This window comes from Micromys minutus, assembly GCF_963924665.1.
Source record: "Micromys minutus genome assembly, chromosome: 1".
NCBI classification, from domain to species: Eukaryota; Metazoa; Chordata; class Mammalia; order Rodentia; family Muridae; genus Micromys; species Micromys minutus.
The window spans coordinates 83,501,382-83,519,544 of record NC_137969.1 but is presented as its reverse complement, the minus strand read 5'-3'; the positions used below and the strand labels follow the sequence as shown (position 1 = coordinate 83,519,544).

The window sequence follows — 18,163 nt, the reverse complement described above, 5'->3', positions numbered from 1 at the left end:
CTGGGACCACATTTCCTTAGAAGCCTAAGTAGCTGCTTTTGCTTTCTCATTCTCTCATTCATTCTCTTCCTTTAAGACAAAGTTTTGTGGCTTAAAGAGTTGAAAACCACTAATTTGGTAGCTTCCTGGTCCCTTTCTGGCACCCAGAGGGAGAGGCTGATCAGGGAGACAGGTGATAGTTGAAGATCTCTTCCCTCCAGTAATGTGATTTTAGGGTTGCTGAGGCATGGAAAAAGAATCACTTTAATTGTCCACATGCTGCTCTTTCCTCCCAAACACGAATTAGCTCTAATTACTGTCTGTCAGCTTCCATTTGCTGTTCTGCCTCCCAGGAAGGGCCTGGACAAGGATTGCCTGGATCTGCCCCTTCTGCTGAGTTGGATGCTCGTGAGTGGCTTTCTGTGTCTGCGACCAGGCAGACAATTTAGAGAGATACCAGAGTCTAAGCACTTTGTATATATTAATTGATTTAATCTTCTGAGAAACTCTTTTGTGGTCTACCCACTGCTTAATCAGTTTTTATTGGTGAAGAACCTGGACTTAGAAGCCAAGAAAGCTGCCCAATGATGTGTTCTGTCAGAGCAAATAAGTGGAGATTGCTGGTCAGGCCAGAATATCTCTACCGTGTCAGAATTATGACCATGTCAGAATTTCTTGAGATGAACCAAGAAGTGGCTTTGCACATAGTGTGTTCTTTTTTTTTTTTTTTTTTTTTTTTTCAGACAAGGTCTCACTATGTAGCTCTGGCTTGCCTGGAACTCCCATGTATACCAGGCTAGTTTTGAACTCAGAGAAATCTGCCCACTCCTGCCTCACAAGTGCTGAGATTAAAGATGTGTGCCACCACAGCCAGAGCATACTATATTCTGTAGCATGAAAATTATCTATCAGAAATATCTACACAAAATGCAAGAACTGTCTTATAATCAAAATGATCAGGACTCTTATATTTACATAAGCAATGACAATGTGTACATTTTGTTTGTTTAAAACCACAAGAGTAAGTAAATACATAATTGGTTTTACTGAACTTTATTCTTGATTTAAACATTATTTGTCAACACCTGTTGGGATTAAAAAATAACCACCAAACTTATAAAATCTAAACAGTGTCAGTATGCTCGGCTTTTACAGTTTTGACCTTGGTAGCTCATGTGAATATGCAAATAGCCTTTGCACTGTTGGGTCTTTCAGTAGCTGAGACCTGTACTGTCCCCTTCGTTACTCGTCCTTCCCACAGTGCACAGCCTCGACTCCAGCAGCTGTCATTCACTTGTGTGTGTGTGTGTGTGTGTGTTGACCGACTTACTGAAGTCAGAGCCCCAGAGTTCAGGTGTTGGCTATGAGTAAATTAGATATCTTCGTCTCTGTAAATCCTCATTTACAGTGGGGCAGTAATTTACTCTATGTGCTCTGCTGGTTGTAAAAATTAAATAAAATAGTACATATGAAAAAAAAAACAGTAAGTTTACTTAACTTCCAAATGCCCAAGATAGCATTGTTATAAAATACAGAACTGAGATTTTCCTGTCCCTAGGAAGGATAACTTTTGCATGGAGATCTCAGAGGGCAGGACTAGAGCCATAGTCTTCAGAGTTTAAATTTAAGCTGGAACCTAACTGTTTACTGTAGGTTGACATTCATGCTGTGCTGGGTGGATTACATGTATGTTGGCCTATGATCTGTTCAGAGACTAGCACTACTGAGGCATGTAGTCTGTTTCCTTTATAAAGCTGGATGCACACACCCTGGCCTAAGAAGCACTGAAATCTTACAGATCTGAGATTGTTCCTATGTAAAAGTCAAGTGAGGTCACCATATAAATAGAATTAATGGCTAGAAATTGTTTGCTTCAGCGTTCCTCTGTACAGGTGGAATATTCTTAAACACAAAACTTCAGACCTAAAAGTAATTATTTCATTGATCCAGACCCAGTTTGTGGATCGTCTCATATCTGCTGTCCCCACCTCCAATATACCCTCACACCCTACTCCAGCCCCTGGCCACTTGGCTGCTCATCGCACTTCTCTGGGATCTCCCAGGGCTCTGCAGTCATACAGACTTGATGGCTATTCCCAGAATGCACCTCCTTAGACCACTGACAGTCCCTTGTTCTCTGGAGTGAGCAGATCTTAGAGCCAAGGCCTCTGTGTACTTATAGCTGCTGCAGCTGCAGAGCCGACACTTGAGCTAATGGACTGATAAAAGCCCCTGTTTTCCCCAGGAATAGCATGAGGGCCTGGTACTGCAGTGAGAAACATAGCGTGTTCTGTGTAGGGCAAGCTTTGAGGAGTGGAAGACAGAGGGTAAATTGCTTTGTTTTCTTCCCACTGACTGTTTTACATGGCTTCTTTGTAGAGGTCCTATATGAGCAATGCTCTGAATTTCTCTGAAGCTGCAACCAGTTGAGGATTTGTAACACACTCCCGTGCAGTTCCTTAGATTTAGTTCCACTTTCCCCTTACTATTGCAATCCTCAATGCAGCTTAGGGTTTGTGTGTGTGTGTGTGTGTGTGTGTGTGTGTGTGTGTGCATGTGTTTCAAGCTCTGATCATTTGTTACCCTTAAAGACTTATTTTTGACTGGACTCAGACTTTAAGTAGAAGCTGTCAGTGAAGACATCCTACGTCTCTTGGCAATCTGTCCTTGGCATTTTTCTTTGGCGTTTTTCATACTCTTGGCTAAAAGTTTAGCACATTCTGCAGCCTCCTCCTCATTCTTCTTGGTGTGTTGTTTTTTCAGAGCATTTGTGTTGCAGGACACATGGAATGACAAGATATGGGGGCTTTAGTTCTGGCCTCCTTACCTTCTTTGTTTAAGGGTTTTCTGGCAACATATTGGTGGACATCATCTATTTTAGAAAGACTGAAAAGCTTTTGATGCTTCTGACTCTTTTGGGCCTCAACCCTTGAGGCACAGTAGTGTCTGCCAGTCCAGGAATATCCACCCTTTCTCCCCCTTTTTAAAAATAATAACCAAGTTGAGAACACTCAGCTTGGAATCCACAGTGCAGCCCTGAACAGTCCTGTGCATCCTCTCTCTAGTTATCCTGATCTATAACTAGAATGTCCTTACTCATCAGCAGGACACTGCCGTGGGTCAAGACATCTTCCTTTAATGGGAAAACCTTGTCATTCCCACCACTGATTTGGACACAGACCCAACCATTCCTTTCACTCTTCACTCAGAGCGGCAGCAGCTACTTCTGTGGCCATGCCTCTCCCAGAGAGAATGGAGTTTGTGTTCGCCATCCATTTCAGTGGGTTTCTGTGGCTAGTGACTGGGGAGGAGACCTTCAGCTTCATCTTGACATGGTTAACTGCCTAGATAGTGTCACAAGAGAGCATTTTTTAAAGCAGTGTTTTTATTTATCCTTTGAAAATTTCATAAATATAGTTGGATCATATTCATCTCCTTTTCCCCAGCTCCTCCCACACCTTCCCCCACCTTTCCAGTCACTCAACTTCATATTCACTCATATCCTCTGCTCTCTGCCCACTTAGCACCCATTAGATCCAGTTTGTGTTAGCTGATTACTCCTGAAGTGGGGCTTGCCTTGTAGTACACACCAGGGGTCACTCAGTCGAAGAAAACTGACTTTCCTTTTCCCAGCAGCAATAAAATGCAAATAGCTTCTCATTAGGGGTGGGACTTAATGCCCATCTTCCCTCCCCCCTTCTGAAATTGTATCTGGCTGAAGCTTGTGCGGTCTTGTGCACACCATCCCCATTTCTGTGAGTTCATTTGTGCATCTGCTCTGTTGTGTCTGGGAAACACTGTCTCCTCTGCCTCTCACAGTCTCCGAGGATCTCTGCCTCTCGGGAAGGATGCTGTGATAGAGATAAGTCTTTAAGGAGGCTTTATTTCTTAGGAATTGGGCTTCATTCCTCTGTCACACAGTCTGACTTTGAACTCTTCAGTTGAAGAGAACCTCCCGCCACAGTCTCCCTAGCAGCTGGGGTTATAGGTGAATGTCATTGTACCCAGATAATTCTCTGAGTCTGATGAACAAATACAATCACGTAGCCACTGGTAAAATCAAGATACAGTTTGTTTCCATTATCTTAGAGGGTTTCATGTGCCCCCTTGTGATCCACCTCCTACCTTACTCCACAGCCTCTAGCAGTCACTCATCTCCTTCCTCTCCATATAATTTGGGCTTTTCCAGAGTATCATATAAATGGCCATGTAGTCCATGACCTTTTGCTGCTGGACTATTTTTTGTTTATTCATATATTTAATTTTAAATTTAGGTTTTATACATGTGGGTATTTTAACTGTATTTTAGTTTGAGTTTTATTGGATTTTGTTGCCACAACCAAGGCAACTTTTATACACAAAACATTTAATTGGGGGTGGCTTACAGTTTCAGAGATTCAGTCCATTATCATTGTGGCAGGAAGCATGAAAGGGTACAGGCAGACACAGTGCTAGAGGAACCAAGAATTCTACATCTTGATTCAAAGGCAGCAAAAGACTGTGTTCTACAGGCAGCCAGGAGGGGACTATCTTCCACACTGGGTGGAGCTTACACATAGAAAGAGACCTCGAAGCCACAGTGACACATTTTCTCCAATAAGGCTACATATCCAAAAAGTGCCATTCTGCATGGGCTAAGCATTCAAATGCATGAGTCTATGGGAAGCCAAATCTATTCAAACTGCCACTAACTGCACATATGTCTGTGTGTCATATGCATGCTTGGTGCCCACAGGGAACAGAAGGCATCAGATCCCCTGTGACTAGAGTCATCACAGCTAGTTTTAGGGTACCATGTAGGTTCTAGATATTGATTGAACCCAGGTCATCTAGAGGAGCAGCCAGTGCCCTTAATTGCTGAGTCATCTCTCCAGGTCCCATAATTTTGTATTCTTTAACTTCATATAATTCTTCAGAAGTTCATCCAGACTGAATGTATCTGTAGTTCAGTCCCTTTTGCTGTGGGCTGGTATTTCTTTCTCTTTTTAAGTGGAAACTTCCTTATAAAGAAGCCAAGTGATATTTCGTTGGATGGATGTACCATAGCCTGTTTATTCAGTTGTCGATGAATAGACATGGGACTGTTTTCAGGTTTAACCAATATTCATGTACATGTAGAAATAAGGCTTGCTTTATTTATTTTAAGATCAAAATTTCTAGGATATATGCTAAGTGTACATTTAATGTTAAAAAAATTTACACAGATACTTAATTGGCTTTGTTATTTCCCCTCATCTCCAATGGTATGCAAATAATGTCATTAAGCAAGAATGACACAGGGACAGAATTTGATTTCAGTTGCTTTTAAATGGTTTGTTTAAAATAAACTTATGCATAATTCTAGAAGGAGCAGCTGTTGATGCCTGTAAGAAAAGAACAGGCTAGTGACCCCAGATTCTTTCTCTTGTTTCTGTTATTCAGAAGCAATTCTGCTTCAGCTTCTACCTCCCATGATTTTTGAAGACAAAGCCACCTTTGTCTCTCAAGACCCATGGCATTTGGGTTTCCTATGAGCAGGACATTCTGGACTAGAAAACCGTGCTCAGGTGGGCTGGAAGTTGAGATGCCTATTCTAACATTTTGGGGCCTAATGCCATGTTGAACCTTTAAACCAGCTGTCAACTGTTTTCCAGAGTCTGGGCCATTTTGCATTCTCTATCAATAGTGCCCACTATTCTCTAACAATAGTGCCCAAAAGTTGGAGTTGTTCTGTATTTGTCGACACTTAAAATTATCAGTTGTTTAATTTTAGTGACTTTCGTAGTAGATGTATAAAGTTACCTGTTTATCTATATAACTTATATTCCCCTAATGATCAGTGACCTTTAGTGTCTTTTCATGAGTTTATATGAGGTCTGCATCTCTTTTTTTGGTGAAATGTAATGATTTGAACCTGGGACTTCTCACATGCTGGGAAATATGCCTTCCACTGAGCTATAGCTCTGTCATTGAGTGACTTTTAAAAGAGGGCTTAGATAATTTTGCATCAGAACAAGGACATGATGAATGTCATTCAGCAGTGTCAATAGCCAAATGTGTCCCCTTTTAATGCAAAGTCCCACTCAGTCTCAGGTACATTCATCCACATATTCATGAGTTTGTTTTATTCATCATTTGCTGAGAACATTCCATATGACAGTCTATAAAAATGTAGTACTTAGTCTTGCCCTTGAGTTTATTCTTCAGTTGGAAAGACCTCAGGAGAGTGCTGATAGGGAAGCGCTGAGTGCTAATGGGAGGCATGAATCAGCATGATATATTTGGGGAACTGTAAGTACTCTGATTATTCCTACTTGATGAGCTAATTAAAAATTCCAAAAGCAGAACCTTCACCTTAAAACAAAAGCATTATCTTTCCCTTCCTCAAATTCCAGGTTGTGTGTCTCTCCAGACATTTAATTACGGCTTCATACCCCTCAAGGCTGAGAAGCAACATTCTGGGTACGGTTTGCATCTCAACTTCAGTACTTGTAGCTCCCTGTTTGTAGCAGCCTGAGGGATGCAGGGCAGTGTAGCATCTGTAGCAACCCTCAAAAGATGGGTTTGCAGCTTTCCCCTTTGCCACACAGACAACTTCACTGCCTTCACTTCCCTTTCGGTCTCCAGTGCTTCTCTGGTTCCCAGCTCTGAATGGAAACCTAGAAGCAGTTACAGTCATAACAGAAGTGGCAGCTGGGCATGGGAAGCCATGGGACATCTGAAAACCAGATAAATAAGATTAAGCTTTCCACATAGTTTTATCTCTTTAGAAAGCCAGGTAAATATGGGAGTCATTTCTACAAAGGGTTTATTTATATGCAAAATGGCTAAAACCAAGACTTAGCATTTGGAGCCACAGCTTTCTTCTATGTTAACATTCATTTGCAGGGAGTATTCATTTCCCTAGGATGCTGGGTGATGAGACACCACTAACTCAAATGATGCTTATTTTCTCAACTGCTTTCTATTGTGAGGCTCTGACAAATCTTGGGGGATGAGCAGCTCTACCTGACAGGGAGAGTGGTGCAGCTGTGAGTCACCTGGAGCCAGCGATGGGGAATGTGTATTAACATCTGTCTTAGACTTCCTCCACCTCCTCCCACCGAGCCTGTCTGCACTGTGGAAAGGTCTCCTCAGGCACAAAGCCCCACAGTGCAGATGTTTTTGAAAACAGATTTAATGCAGCCCAGAGAATGACATGATTGATTTATTTCTCTACTTAATTTTAGTTACTTATTTTGTGTGTGCTTTCTTGGGGAGAATCTCAAATGGGAAGGGTTGTTTAACCAGCGAACCCTTCTCAACGCATGATTTTGTTGTTGGACTATGCAAGAGTAATCTGCTTTTATAGCCGTATACTTATAAGTGTTTACCTTTTCCAGTCCTAAGTACTCTTCCCCCACTGTCTGTCCTCACTCTTCCCTCCCTCTAAGCACTTCTCTGCAGCACGCCTGTTTGTGTGCATTATCTTTAACATACGAAACTGGCTCTCAATCTGGATCTGCTGCTTACCGTGGACGCCATGCTGTCTCAAGATCTCCATTCTGCCGCTATTGCTTCTCCGTTGTCTCCCGAACTGTGCACACCACAGTGGTGTGCAGACACACTCATGCTAAACTTCCAGGTTTGTTTCACGACACTATAGTAGGTGTGATACTAGGCAGCCTTGTAGGTCTAAACTTAGGGACTTGTGTAACTATTTTGTGAGGACTGTTTTCCTAGGAGCAGGACTTTTGGGTACAGTACATATGCTTGCTCATCCCGATAGCTGGTCACTCTGTAGAATGACGCTATGACTTTTTTTGTCCCTCCCAGAAACGCGTGACGATTCTTGTCTACTTGTCATTTTGTTGCTATGTAGCAGTGTTCATGTTTCTGATATTCACCCAAATAACAAGGCATAAAGAGGTTTCTTAGGATTTCAATGTGTATTTCTTGGCTTTAATGCATCTAAGCATCTTTCTGTATGTTTGCTGGCTGGCTGGGATGGGGGTGTAATACTGTGGCCCTACTCAGTCCTCAACTCTGTGTCCACTCACCCAGAAGAAACACTTCACAGACATACAAACCTGCACTTTCTGTATTTAGAAGGTATTCAGGTTTCTAGTTCTTTCTGTTAGGGCCCCTGTCTCCTTTCCAAATGTGTGCAATTCTTTGTGTGATCTGTGCTTCTAGACTTTGATGTGTTAAGCCATCTAGTGTATCAGTCACTTTTGTGTTGCTGTGATAAAGACCACAACCAAAAGCGATTGATGGAGGAATGAATTCGTTTTAGCTTCTGGCTCCAGAGGGGGAGTCCATGATGTCAGGGAGACTTAGCAGCACATGACTGGAACAGGCAGCAGAGAGGTTGCATCTTCGACAACCAACACAAAGCAAGAGAGAGGGAACCAGAAGCATGGTGAGGTTATACACCCTCCGAGGCTTCTCCCAGTGACACACTTCCCCAGCAAGGTGCCACGTCAAAAGGTTCAATAATTTCCCCAAGCATTGCTACCAGTTGAGGACCAAGTATCTCAGTACTTGTCAGTATTTCTCATGCAGACCGTCACACCTGGCAATCTTGTCACCGTTCAGGCGAGGCGCCTATAAACATAGGGGCAGGTCTCAAGATTGCAGAAAGGTGTGATCCCTGAGCTAGTCTTTGAGCAGATAGGTTGCAAGAAAACTCTGTCATACTTTGCTACCCTTGTCTACATTTAGTCTATATTTAGTCTATTCTAACATACCAATATTTCGTTTTATGGTTGTGGTTGGAGGACTTGTTTCAGAAGTCCTTCATTATCCCAGGGACAAAAGGATTTTCTTGCTTATTGACTTTATGGGTTCGAGTTGTTGAGGTAGAACAGTGGTTCTCATCCTGTGGGTTGCAAGTGATTACCCTTTCACGGGAATTGTGTATCAAATATCCTGCATATGAGATATCTGCATTATGACTCCTGACAGTAGCAAAATTACAGTTATGAAAGCAACAAAAGCAATCTTATGATTGGGGTCCCCACAACATGGAGGAACTGCAGTAAAGGGTCGCAGCAGTAAGAAGGTTGAGAGCCGCTGAACTAGAGCTTGCCGTGTTACCCAGGCTGACAATGCTCAAGCTGTCTTCCTGTCTCAACCTCCAGAATAACGGGCACTGTAGGCATAGTCCATGTCCAGCACATTTATAGTGTTAGGTCACACTTACGGACTCACCGTATCTGAAGTTACTGGTGCATTGTGTGTACCTCTGCTAACTCAATGTTTTCTTATTTATTTATTCTGCTCTCTCCCAACACACCCTGACTGCAGGTTTCCCTCCCTTTCCTCCTGGTCCTCACCCTTCTCGTCACCTCCCCTTTCTCCCAGATCCACTCCTCTGTTTCCCTTCAGAAGAAAGCAGGCCTCCCAGGGGTCTCATCTGAACATGGCATAATAAGTCATAATAAGACTGGGCACAGAACCTCACATCAAGGCTGGACAAAGCAACCCAGTAGGAGGAAAAGGGTCTCAAGAACAGGCAAAAGAGTCAGAGACACCCCTACTCTTACTGTTATGAGTCCCAGAAAAGTCCCTAAGTTAAACAATCACAGAATGTATCAGAGGACTTATCATTGACCCGTGCAGGCTCTGTGATTGCTGTTTCAGTCTCTGAGCCCCTAAGAGCCCTGGTTAGTTGATTCTATGGGCGCGCTGTCCTAATGTTCTCAACCCCTGTGGCTCCTACAATCCTTCCATAGGGTTTCCTAAACTCTAAGAGGAGGTACCCAATGGAGACCTCCACAGTGTACTCTCTCTCTCTCTCTCTTTCTCTGCCTAATATTTGCCTATGCATCTCTGCATCTGCTCCCATCAGCTGCCAGAGGAAGCCTCCAGTGACAGTTGGGCTAGGCATCAATCTATGTGTATTCAGCTAACTAATTTTTACCTTCCTATTTGTAGCAAGCAAGCTTTCTCAGCCTTCAGTCTTTTTCTGTGATTCACAATGCTATTTCCATCAAGTTTCAGGACACACAGATCCGCTCTGTTTTCTCTTGGTTCAAATATCACACTCGCATACTAGTATTCTATAGCCCTTATGAGTGAGCATTGAGGTATGTTTTAATGTATAGAAATGTATCTTATACCTTTGTTCTTGCTTTTCATATTTGTTAAGTTGTCCTATCTGTAAGTGGAACTATATAGCCAGATCTTTTATATCTTTTAGAAGAGCTTAAGGTATTTTCCTTAAGATCTTATTGGATATTTTTTCCCTAATTTTCCACAAATGTCACTATTCTTGATTTTTGATAACAGTGGTTTCTTCTGCTACACTTGCTCATGGATATTGCTGCTATAGAGACAGTGGTGGTAGACTTTAGAAGCTCATTTTTCATTCATTGATTTGATGATTTTTCTTATGTGTGATGCTTTGATTCATTTTCCTATGTAGATGATCATACCGGCTGCAGAAGTGATGGTTCTGTTCATTCCATTCTTTGCTTCTTAATTTTATCCCTTGCGTTTATTATTGTCTATAGACCATTTAAAACGTAGGTTTAGTTGTACAGAAAATGTCAAGAGGAAGTCTAGAGTGCTCACACTCCATGTCCATAGTCACAAGTTCCCACGATTACCCAGCACCTTGCACTGCCTCAGGTATTTGTTACAACCAGTGAGCCAATGGCTGCACACGAAGTGTCTTATTCACGGGGGCGTGCACACTAAGTTGCGCTCTTTGTGTGGTACAGCTCTGTGGGTTTTGCTAAATGTTCAATATTATGTAACCACTATTACATAGCTTACAGAATAGTGTCCCTAAACAATCCTCTGGGATCCACATCTTCATATCAGCCCTTATCCTGTATCGAGTGTCATGTGATTGGAGCCATCTTCAGACTGTTCTTGTTTTATCAGCAATATTTATTTAAGGTATTTCAATGGCTTCCTGTATCTTGATAAACCTTTTTTTTTTTTTTTTTTTTTGAGACAGGGTATTTCTCTCAATGTATCTCTGGCTAGCTGACTTGAAACTTAATCTAAAGATCAGGATGGCCCAAATTCAGAGATTCCCCTACCCCTGTCTCCCAAGATGCTTATCCAAATGTCTATTGGAAAGGCACTAGTTGCTCCCAGGTTTTCCCAATTGTGGATCAGATTGTTAAGGACATTCATGTGTTTGTTCATCTTAACTGAGTTTTCGGTTCATGTGAGTGAAGACCCAGGAATGTGGTTGCTGGGCTGTGTGGCAAGTACATGATTAGGTTGGTGGGAAACTGCCACACTGCCTTCCACAGTGTCTGCACCTTGCATACCCACCAAGAGCAAGTGATAGATCTGCTGTTCTACTTTCTCAACACTATTGGTATAGTGTTTTGTTTCTTAGCCATCCTAATCGGTGTATAGCAGGGATTGTTAGTGCTTTTAATCTCTACCTACTGAGTGTCGTAGTTCTTCTTTGATATCTGTGCGCTTCTTTGGTAAGCTGTCTGTTCAGATATTTTGCTCATTTTTGAATTTTAAGCATTTTTTACTTAATGTCCACTTATATGTCTGTCTGTCCACCCATCCATCCATCCGTCCATCCGTCCGTCCGTCCATCCGTCCACCCACCCACCCACACACCCATCCATCAATTGATCTATCTATCTATCTATCTATCTATCTATCTATCTATCTATCTATCTATCTATCTATCTCCTTTGTTAGATGTTTGTTTTAAAATGATTTTCTCCAAGGCCACATATACATTGTCTTTTTATGTGTTTATCAATGTCTTTTTTAGTGTAGACATTTTTTGTTTTCTTTGTGTGTATGTGCATGTAGGTGCATATACACATATGTGCTTGTATGTGGAGAGAAGAGGTGGATGCCTGGTGACTTTCTGTATCACTTTCTACCTTGACTTTTGAAACAGAGTCTTGCACTGAACTAGAGCTCACTGTAGCTAGAATGACTCTGCCTCCTCATCTGGAATCACAAGTACATGCCAGATTCTTTGTGTGGGTCCAGGGGGTCTAATTCAGGTCTACATGCTTCTGTGACAAGTACTTTATTGATTGAGGTATCTCTGTTGTCCCAAATATTTTAACTGAAAAAATTATTATATGTGTGTGGGTGCATGTGTCAGAGTGCCCATGAGGAGATTAGAGGACAACTTTGTGGGGTCAGTTATTTCCTTCTACTTTTATGTGGGTTCTGAGGACCCAGCTCAGCAAGCTTGGGCTGTGAATGCTGTTACCTTCTGCGTCGTTTTACCAGCCCAACTTCACTGACATTTTTTACTAACTGGTCCCTGTGGGTGCACTTTCAGGGCTGTTTCCAAAATCTCATGGTGAGACTCAAAAGTGCACTAGACTTTTTCCCAGTGTTGTCTTTAGAAGTTGTATGGTTTTGTATTTTACATTTAGATTTATGAACTGGTTTGAGGTGATTTTTGTGAATTTAAACGTCTTCTGTGAATGTTGTCAATAAAACACACCTTAATTTTAGGTGAGGGTCTTCAGTGTTTCCACTGCTGGTTGCTGAAAGCACTCCCCCTTCTCCACAGCGCTGCCTTTACTCCTGTTAAAGAATAGTTGACAGCGTGTGGATCTGCTTTTCTGTTTTCCTACCAATATCACACTGCTTTCATTACTATGGCTGCTTTGTAGTTGGCCTTGTAACTATGTGCTGGCTCCTGCTGCTGCATCTGCTATTGCTGGACATTCTGAGGGCAAAGATCGGACTTGCCCCAAGGAACCCAATGACCCTAATTAGCAGGGTTACAATATTTCCTTCTAACTTTCTTTCTCTCCTATCTAGTGTTGGGGCTTGAAAAGATTCAATAAGTGTTGGAAGGGAGGTAGAACTATAAGAACCCAATAACATAGTAAAAAACCCCAAACCTCAATGGAGTAGTACTCAGCTATTAGAAACAATGACTTTATGAAATTCCTAGGAAAATGGATGCATCTAGAGAATATCATCCTGAGTGAGATAACCCAGTCACAAAAGAACAGACATAATATGCAGTCACTGATAATTGGATACTAACCCCAGAAAGCTCTGAATACTCCAGAGACAACTCACAGGCCATATGAAGCTCAAGAAAAACAAAGGCCAAAAGTGAAAGCCTCAGTCCTTCTTAGGAAAAAAAAAGTGTATAATACCCTCTCATAGTGTGGTACTCCTGGACCTTAAATCATTAATAATCCAAGAGCTAAGAATATAGCCTTGTGGCAATTTTTGGTATTCAAAAGTCATTATGTTAAATCTATACACACCAAGAAGACTCTGACTGCTGTTTCCATGTTACGTTCTGTTCTTCATGTACTTTATGCTTATGGTAACTAGTAGATTTCAATACATACTATCAAACCTTTAAAAAACTCAAGTACTGACAAAAATATATTCATATAGTTTTATGCAAAAATGCTTTTAAAATATGTACATTTATCCCTGTTTTTTAAAATAAAATTGTTTAAGTAAAAAACAAACAAACAAACAAACAAACCCCCAAACCTTAAATTTCTGAAAAAAGATTTATAATACATTGTAATTTTAGGTGCAAAGGAACGGGTATAATAAAATGATAAAAATTTTAAAAATTAAAAGTGATTCTTCTTTCAGCTGTATGTATCATTCTTTCAAAAGCTGGTACAAAATTCTTCCAGGAAAATCAGGGCTGGCTCATGGACTTTATTTTCTTTTTTTTCTTTTCTTTTCTTTCTTTCTTCTTCTTCTTCTTTTTTTTTTTTTTTTTTTTTTTTTTTTTGGCTCATGGACTTTCTACCTGCTGGCACTTACAACATTCAAAATCATAAGCTTAGATGGAGAGAAATTCTGTAGATCAGTTATTTTTAAATATTGTATTCCTTTGTATTTGTGGTGCCCTTAGTGTTGAGTGGCTCTATGCAGTTCATAGAAATGCAGCTTACTACTTCCATATTACTTCAATAGCAATATTTTAAAAATTGATCAGCCATCAGATATTTGCTGAAGTCTAATCATATTCCATTTTGGATTTCTTTTAGATCAATGATGCCTTCCTTCACGTGGTGCAGCGCAAGTCCATGGGCAAGGTGCTTCTGTCCCTCAAGTAAATCCTGACCTGGGCAGACTCCCAAGTCTGATCTCCCTCCCGAGTTTTAAAGGGCTTGTCCTTGGTGACCCAGGGACCACGTCTTGGTGTCAGTTCCCCTTGCTTCCACTTACTCTCTGCCAATAATGGGTGTGACCATATAGGTTTTTGCCTAAATGCAACCCTTTCTGTGAGCAAAGGGTACTGTGAGTTCCTTGAGAACTAGGTACTGTGTCTGGATCACCTGCTGCCTTCCTATATCTTCTATTCAATCTAACTTATCTGGAATCTTAAATTGTGAGATTAAATTAAGAATATGTTACCCAAATTCTATTGACAGGTGACTGTGTGAATTTGCATACTTTGCATATGTATTGTATAATATGCATACCTTGAAATATTGTTAGCCATAAAGAGAAACATCATTCACAGACATGTTACAGTATGTATCAACTTTAAGGCCATTCTACATGAAATAGAACATATTAAAAAAAAAGAAAGATGTGCTCTGTAAGTCCACTTATATCAGATTCCATGATTCATCAAGCTTGACAAGAGATAAAGTGGAATGGTGGTCATCAGGGGTCCCCTTGGAGTACATCTTTGTAAACATGTATTATCTCCTCCTTTCAGGGGGAGATAAGAGTTACTTAAGGCATTTGGAGTTTTTCTTAGTCAGGGTTTCTATTCCTGCACAAACATCCTGACCAAGAAGCAAGTTGGGGAGGAAAGGGTTTATTCAGCTTACACTTCCATATCACTGTTCATCACCAGAGGAAGTCAGGACTGGAACCCAAGCAGGTCAGGAAGCAGGAGCTGATGCAGAGGCCATGGAGGGATGTCACTTACTGGCTTGCTTTCCCTGGCTTGCTCAGCCTGCTTTATTATAGAACCCAGCTCTACCAGCCCAGGGATGGCACCACCCACAATGGGCTGGGCCCTTCCCCCTTGATTACTAGTTGAGAAAATGTCTTACAGCTGGATCTCATAGAGGCATTTCGTCAACTGAGGCTCCTTTCTCTGTGACAACTCCAGCTTGTGTAAAGTTGACACAAAACCAGCCAGTACAATTGACCCCTTGTCAACTTGACAAGCAAGCAAATGGATATTAAGCTTCAACCCTTACTTTCTTGCTCATCCCCAAGATCTAGATAACCACAGTCTTTACCAATTCTTACATTTTAAAATTACAATACCTTTAAAATGTTCAAAAGTTGACACAAAACCAGCCAGTACAGAGTTTCAGGTCAAGAAGAGTCAGTGGAAATGGGTGATTGCCGTAGTGAACTACTGAGGTACACCTGCACTTGTCTTCAACAATGGTAAAGGAAAATGCTATGCATGTTTTACCACAATAAAACAGTTCTAATAAAGAGATGTGTTACTATTACTTCTAAGTAAATGGATGGATTCAGGGGAGAGAGCCTGGGTGTAGAGTGCTGAGCTCAGTGGGTGGGCGCCGCTGTTCTGTGTACTTTCTGGCCTGCCAGGAGAGACCTATCATTTGGTGCTGAACATTCTGCAGACACTCCTTGATTTATGGTGGTTTGATTTGTGATTTCCCTACTATAAACTTATATACTTTTTGCATATGTATGTGTGTGGTGTATGTGGATATTGTGTGTGTGTTAGTGTTCCCATATGTGTGGGCACATGTATCGGGGGGTATGGAAGGCGAAGGTCAATATCTGGTGTCTTCCTTAATTACTCTTCACTTCATGTTGTGAAGCAGGGTCTCTTCTTGAACCTGGAACATCAGCTGTCAAAGCAATAGGTGTTGAGTAGACTCCTTACTTTAAATTTTGACTCTTGGTCTCTCTCATGCTAGCAATACATACTGTTACAATTCTCTTGCCTCATGTTGGACAGCAGCTCCTGCAGCTCCCACGAAGTCCCTTGTGACCTGTTGCTGACCTAGGATGGTCTGTAAGTCAGAAGTAGGAAATTCATTTCTAAGTTGTGCGACTTTCAACTTACAGTGGGTTTATTAAGACACGACTTCACTGTAGAAGGAGAAACAGCTATACTGTTTTCCCAGGACTTGAATGATAATTATCCAAAAGGAGGGGGTGTTATGGAGCATAAGCTGGTACTTGATACAACAGGGATGCACATGTGTCCTTTTGTTTATTGATTGGGTCCTTTGCTAAGAAATGTGGCAAGAGGTTTTGTTGTCTGTTACCTTAGACTACTTAAACACAGCCATCTTTGGAACAAGGAGGATGGCTCAGTGGACAAAACTTTTTGGGGGTTGTGGTTCAGATCCTCATATAGAATCCAGGCTTTTGTGGTGGTCCACCTGCAATCCTAGTGCTAGGGAGACTGGGACCAGTGATTGCTAACTCTCCAGGTTCAGTGAGAGATGCTGCCTCAATGTATAAAGTGGAGAGCTATTAAGAAAGCCATCTGACATTGACCTTGGGCCTTCACACTCATGACATATACTACAATGTGTACTCCCACATGTGGTTACAAATACCACATGCACTATGCCACATACACATGCTTATGCAAAAATTGTCTTCACACAAGTTTTGAAAGAAAGATGTAAGGATGACTGCTTAAAAGAAATTTAAAAACCTAGAAAATAACAGAAGGAGGGTGGATTGGAAAGATGCTGTGGGTCTACAAGTGCTTCCAGAAGGCTCTGCCATGTATTGCTGTGTGTGGCGTATCCCACTTCTGTGGAGCTTTTTTACTTATGCTCCTCTAATGATACAGCTTTCTTACCGTCTCCACGGGGCTCATGTTATTTTATTAGTTCCTATTATTTATTCTTAAATGAAAGTTGGTTTTCCCAACTCTCATGAAAATCAACTCTGAGTGCAACTTCAGCATTTCCTGAACCCTTTTGGCATCACTGAAGACCAGCTGGATGGTGCGTGGAAGAAAAGGAAGGTGAATCAGAAGTAGAAAAGAATGTATACATTCTAGCCAGGAGCTGTCTTTCCATGGAGTATGGCTGACCAGTGGGTGTCATGAACAGTAAAGCCTGAATGTCCCCAGCTTACTAGCCTCAGAATGACCTAGATTGGAAGAGGCGGTCATTAAGGAGAATGGATTTTAGATTTAGCAGGTATTGGTTAGACTCTCTAATGATCTCTCTCTGCTTGCCTGTCTTCCTGCTGTTGTGAAATGATTTGATTTGAAAGCATCTGTCTCATATTTTAGTCATTATTTGCTGGTTCTACCATCTGAGCCATTAGAATGAAAAAAGAATCAATATGTCTCCAAGTGACAATGTTTATTCTGTATTCACAGACTTCTCAATTCTTCCTCAGAGACTAGTTGATGCAGAAATCACTCCCACGGCCCTGCCTCTCCTTGCAGTGATGGTTGGCTGGTCTATTTGCACATGTCTCTTTCTCCATACTAGTGTAAGAGGCTGGGGGTGTAGCTCCGTGGCAGAGCAGTAAGGTCTTGGGTTACTTAGCACTTTGTAAGGTCTTGGGTTCAATCTCTAACACTGACTCCCACAAAGGGTCAACAACCAAAGTGAGGTTTTCTGCTCTGATCAAGGACTGATGCTGTCTGCTTCCCACCATTGTGCTTGGTAACATTCCTTCCTATGCACATGTGTGAATCTAGAAAGCAATCTTTTCTATTTGGTCTATGGTAAAGGTAACAAATGTGTTGCTTAACAAGTGAAGGAATGGAGATGTCTTCATCCACCTACCTGGATTTCATAAAAAAAAAGTTTAAATAAATTAGGGGAAAATAGGCTCTTTCTTCTTAGGTTTTCCTTCTAGGATTATATAAGGGAATCAAATAAAAGTGAATTTTCAAAGTCTTCTTTGTGCTGAATTCTGCTTTTTCCAGTTCTTTTTATTGCAGAGTGTATTGCTATGATGCTGGCCTGCATGGGGCACACCCTGGTTTCTAGAGCTCTTCATTGCCCGGAATCAAGTACGAAGTACTCAGCAATACACAGGAAGGTCTGTGGTGGACACAAGCTACAAATCTAGGCAAGGATAGGCAAGGAGATAGCTAAATAAAGCACACACACACACACATATACAAAAAAAAAAAAAAAAAAAAAAAAAAAGCAAAAAACAAAAAAACCCAAGTCAGATGTACTCTTGGGAAGCAGAAACAGGATGATCATCCCAAGTTCAAGATCAACCCGGTCTACAGAATGAGGCTCTGTCTCAAGGCAAACAAAAGAAAACACAACAAAGCTAAACTGGA

The 18,163-nt window shown here is 41.4% G+C and overlaps 1 protein-coding gene and 1 pseudogene across 4 annotated transcripts in view; one reads left to right on the top strand and one right to left on the bottom strand.

Annotated features, from left to right (window-relative positions):
- Positions 1-15,348, top strand: part of LOC308423668 (quinone oxidoreductase-like protein 2) — a 30,881-nt gene extending 15,533 nt beyond the window's left edge. For all 3 annotated transcript variants that reach the window (XM_080920481.1, XM_080920480.1, XM_080920479.1), the window contains one exon: positions 13,929-15,348. In XM_080920481.1, coding sequence (XP_080776607.1) covers positions 13,929-13,997 — 69 coding nt within the window. In that variant the 3' untranslated portion in view covers positions 13,998-15,348. The remainder of the gene's footprint in view (positions 1-13,928) is intronic.
- Positions 2,573-3,305, bottom strand: LOC308435851 (small ribosomal subunit protein eS6-like; annotated as a pseudogene). The gene has a single exon. The product of its transcript is annotated as a small ribosomal subunit protein eS6-like (transcript).
- Positions 15,349-18,163: the final 2,815 nt, after the last annotated feature.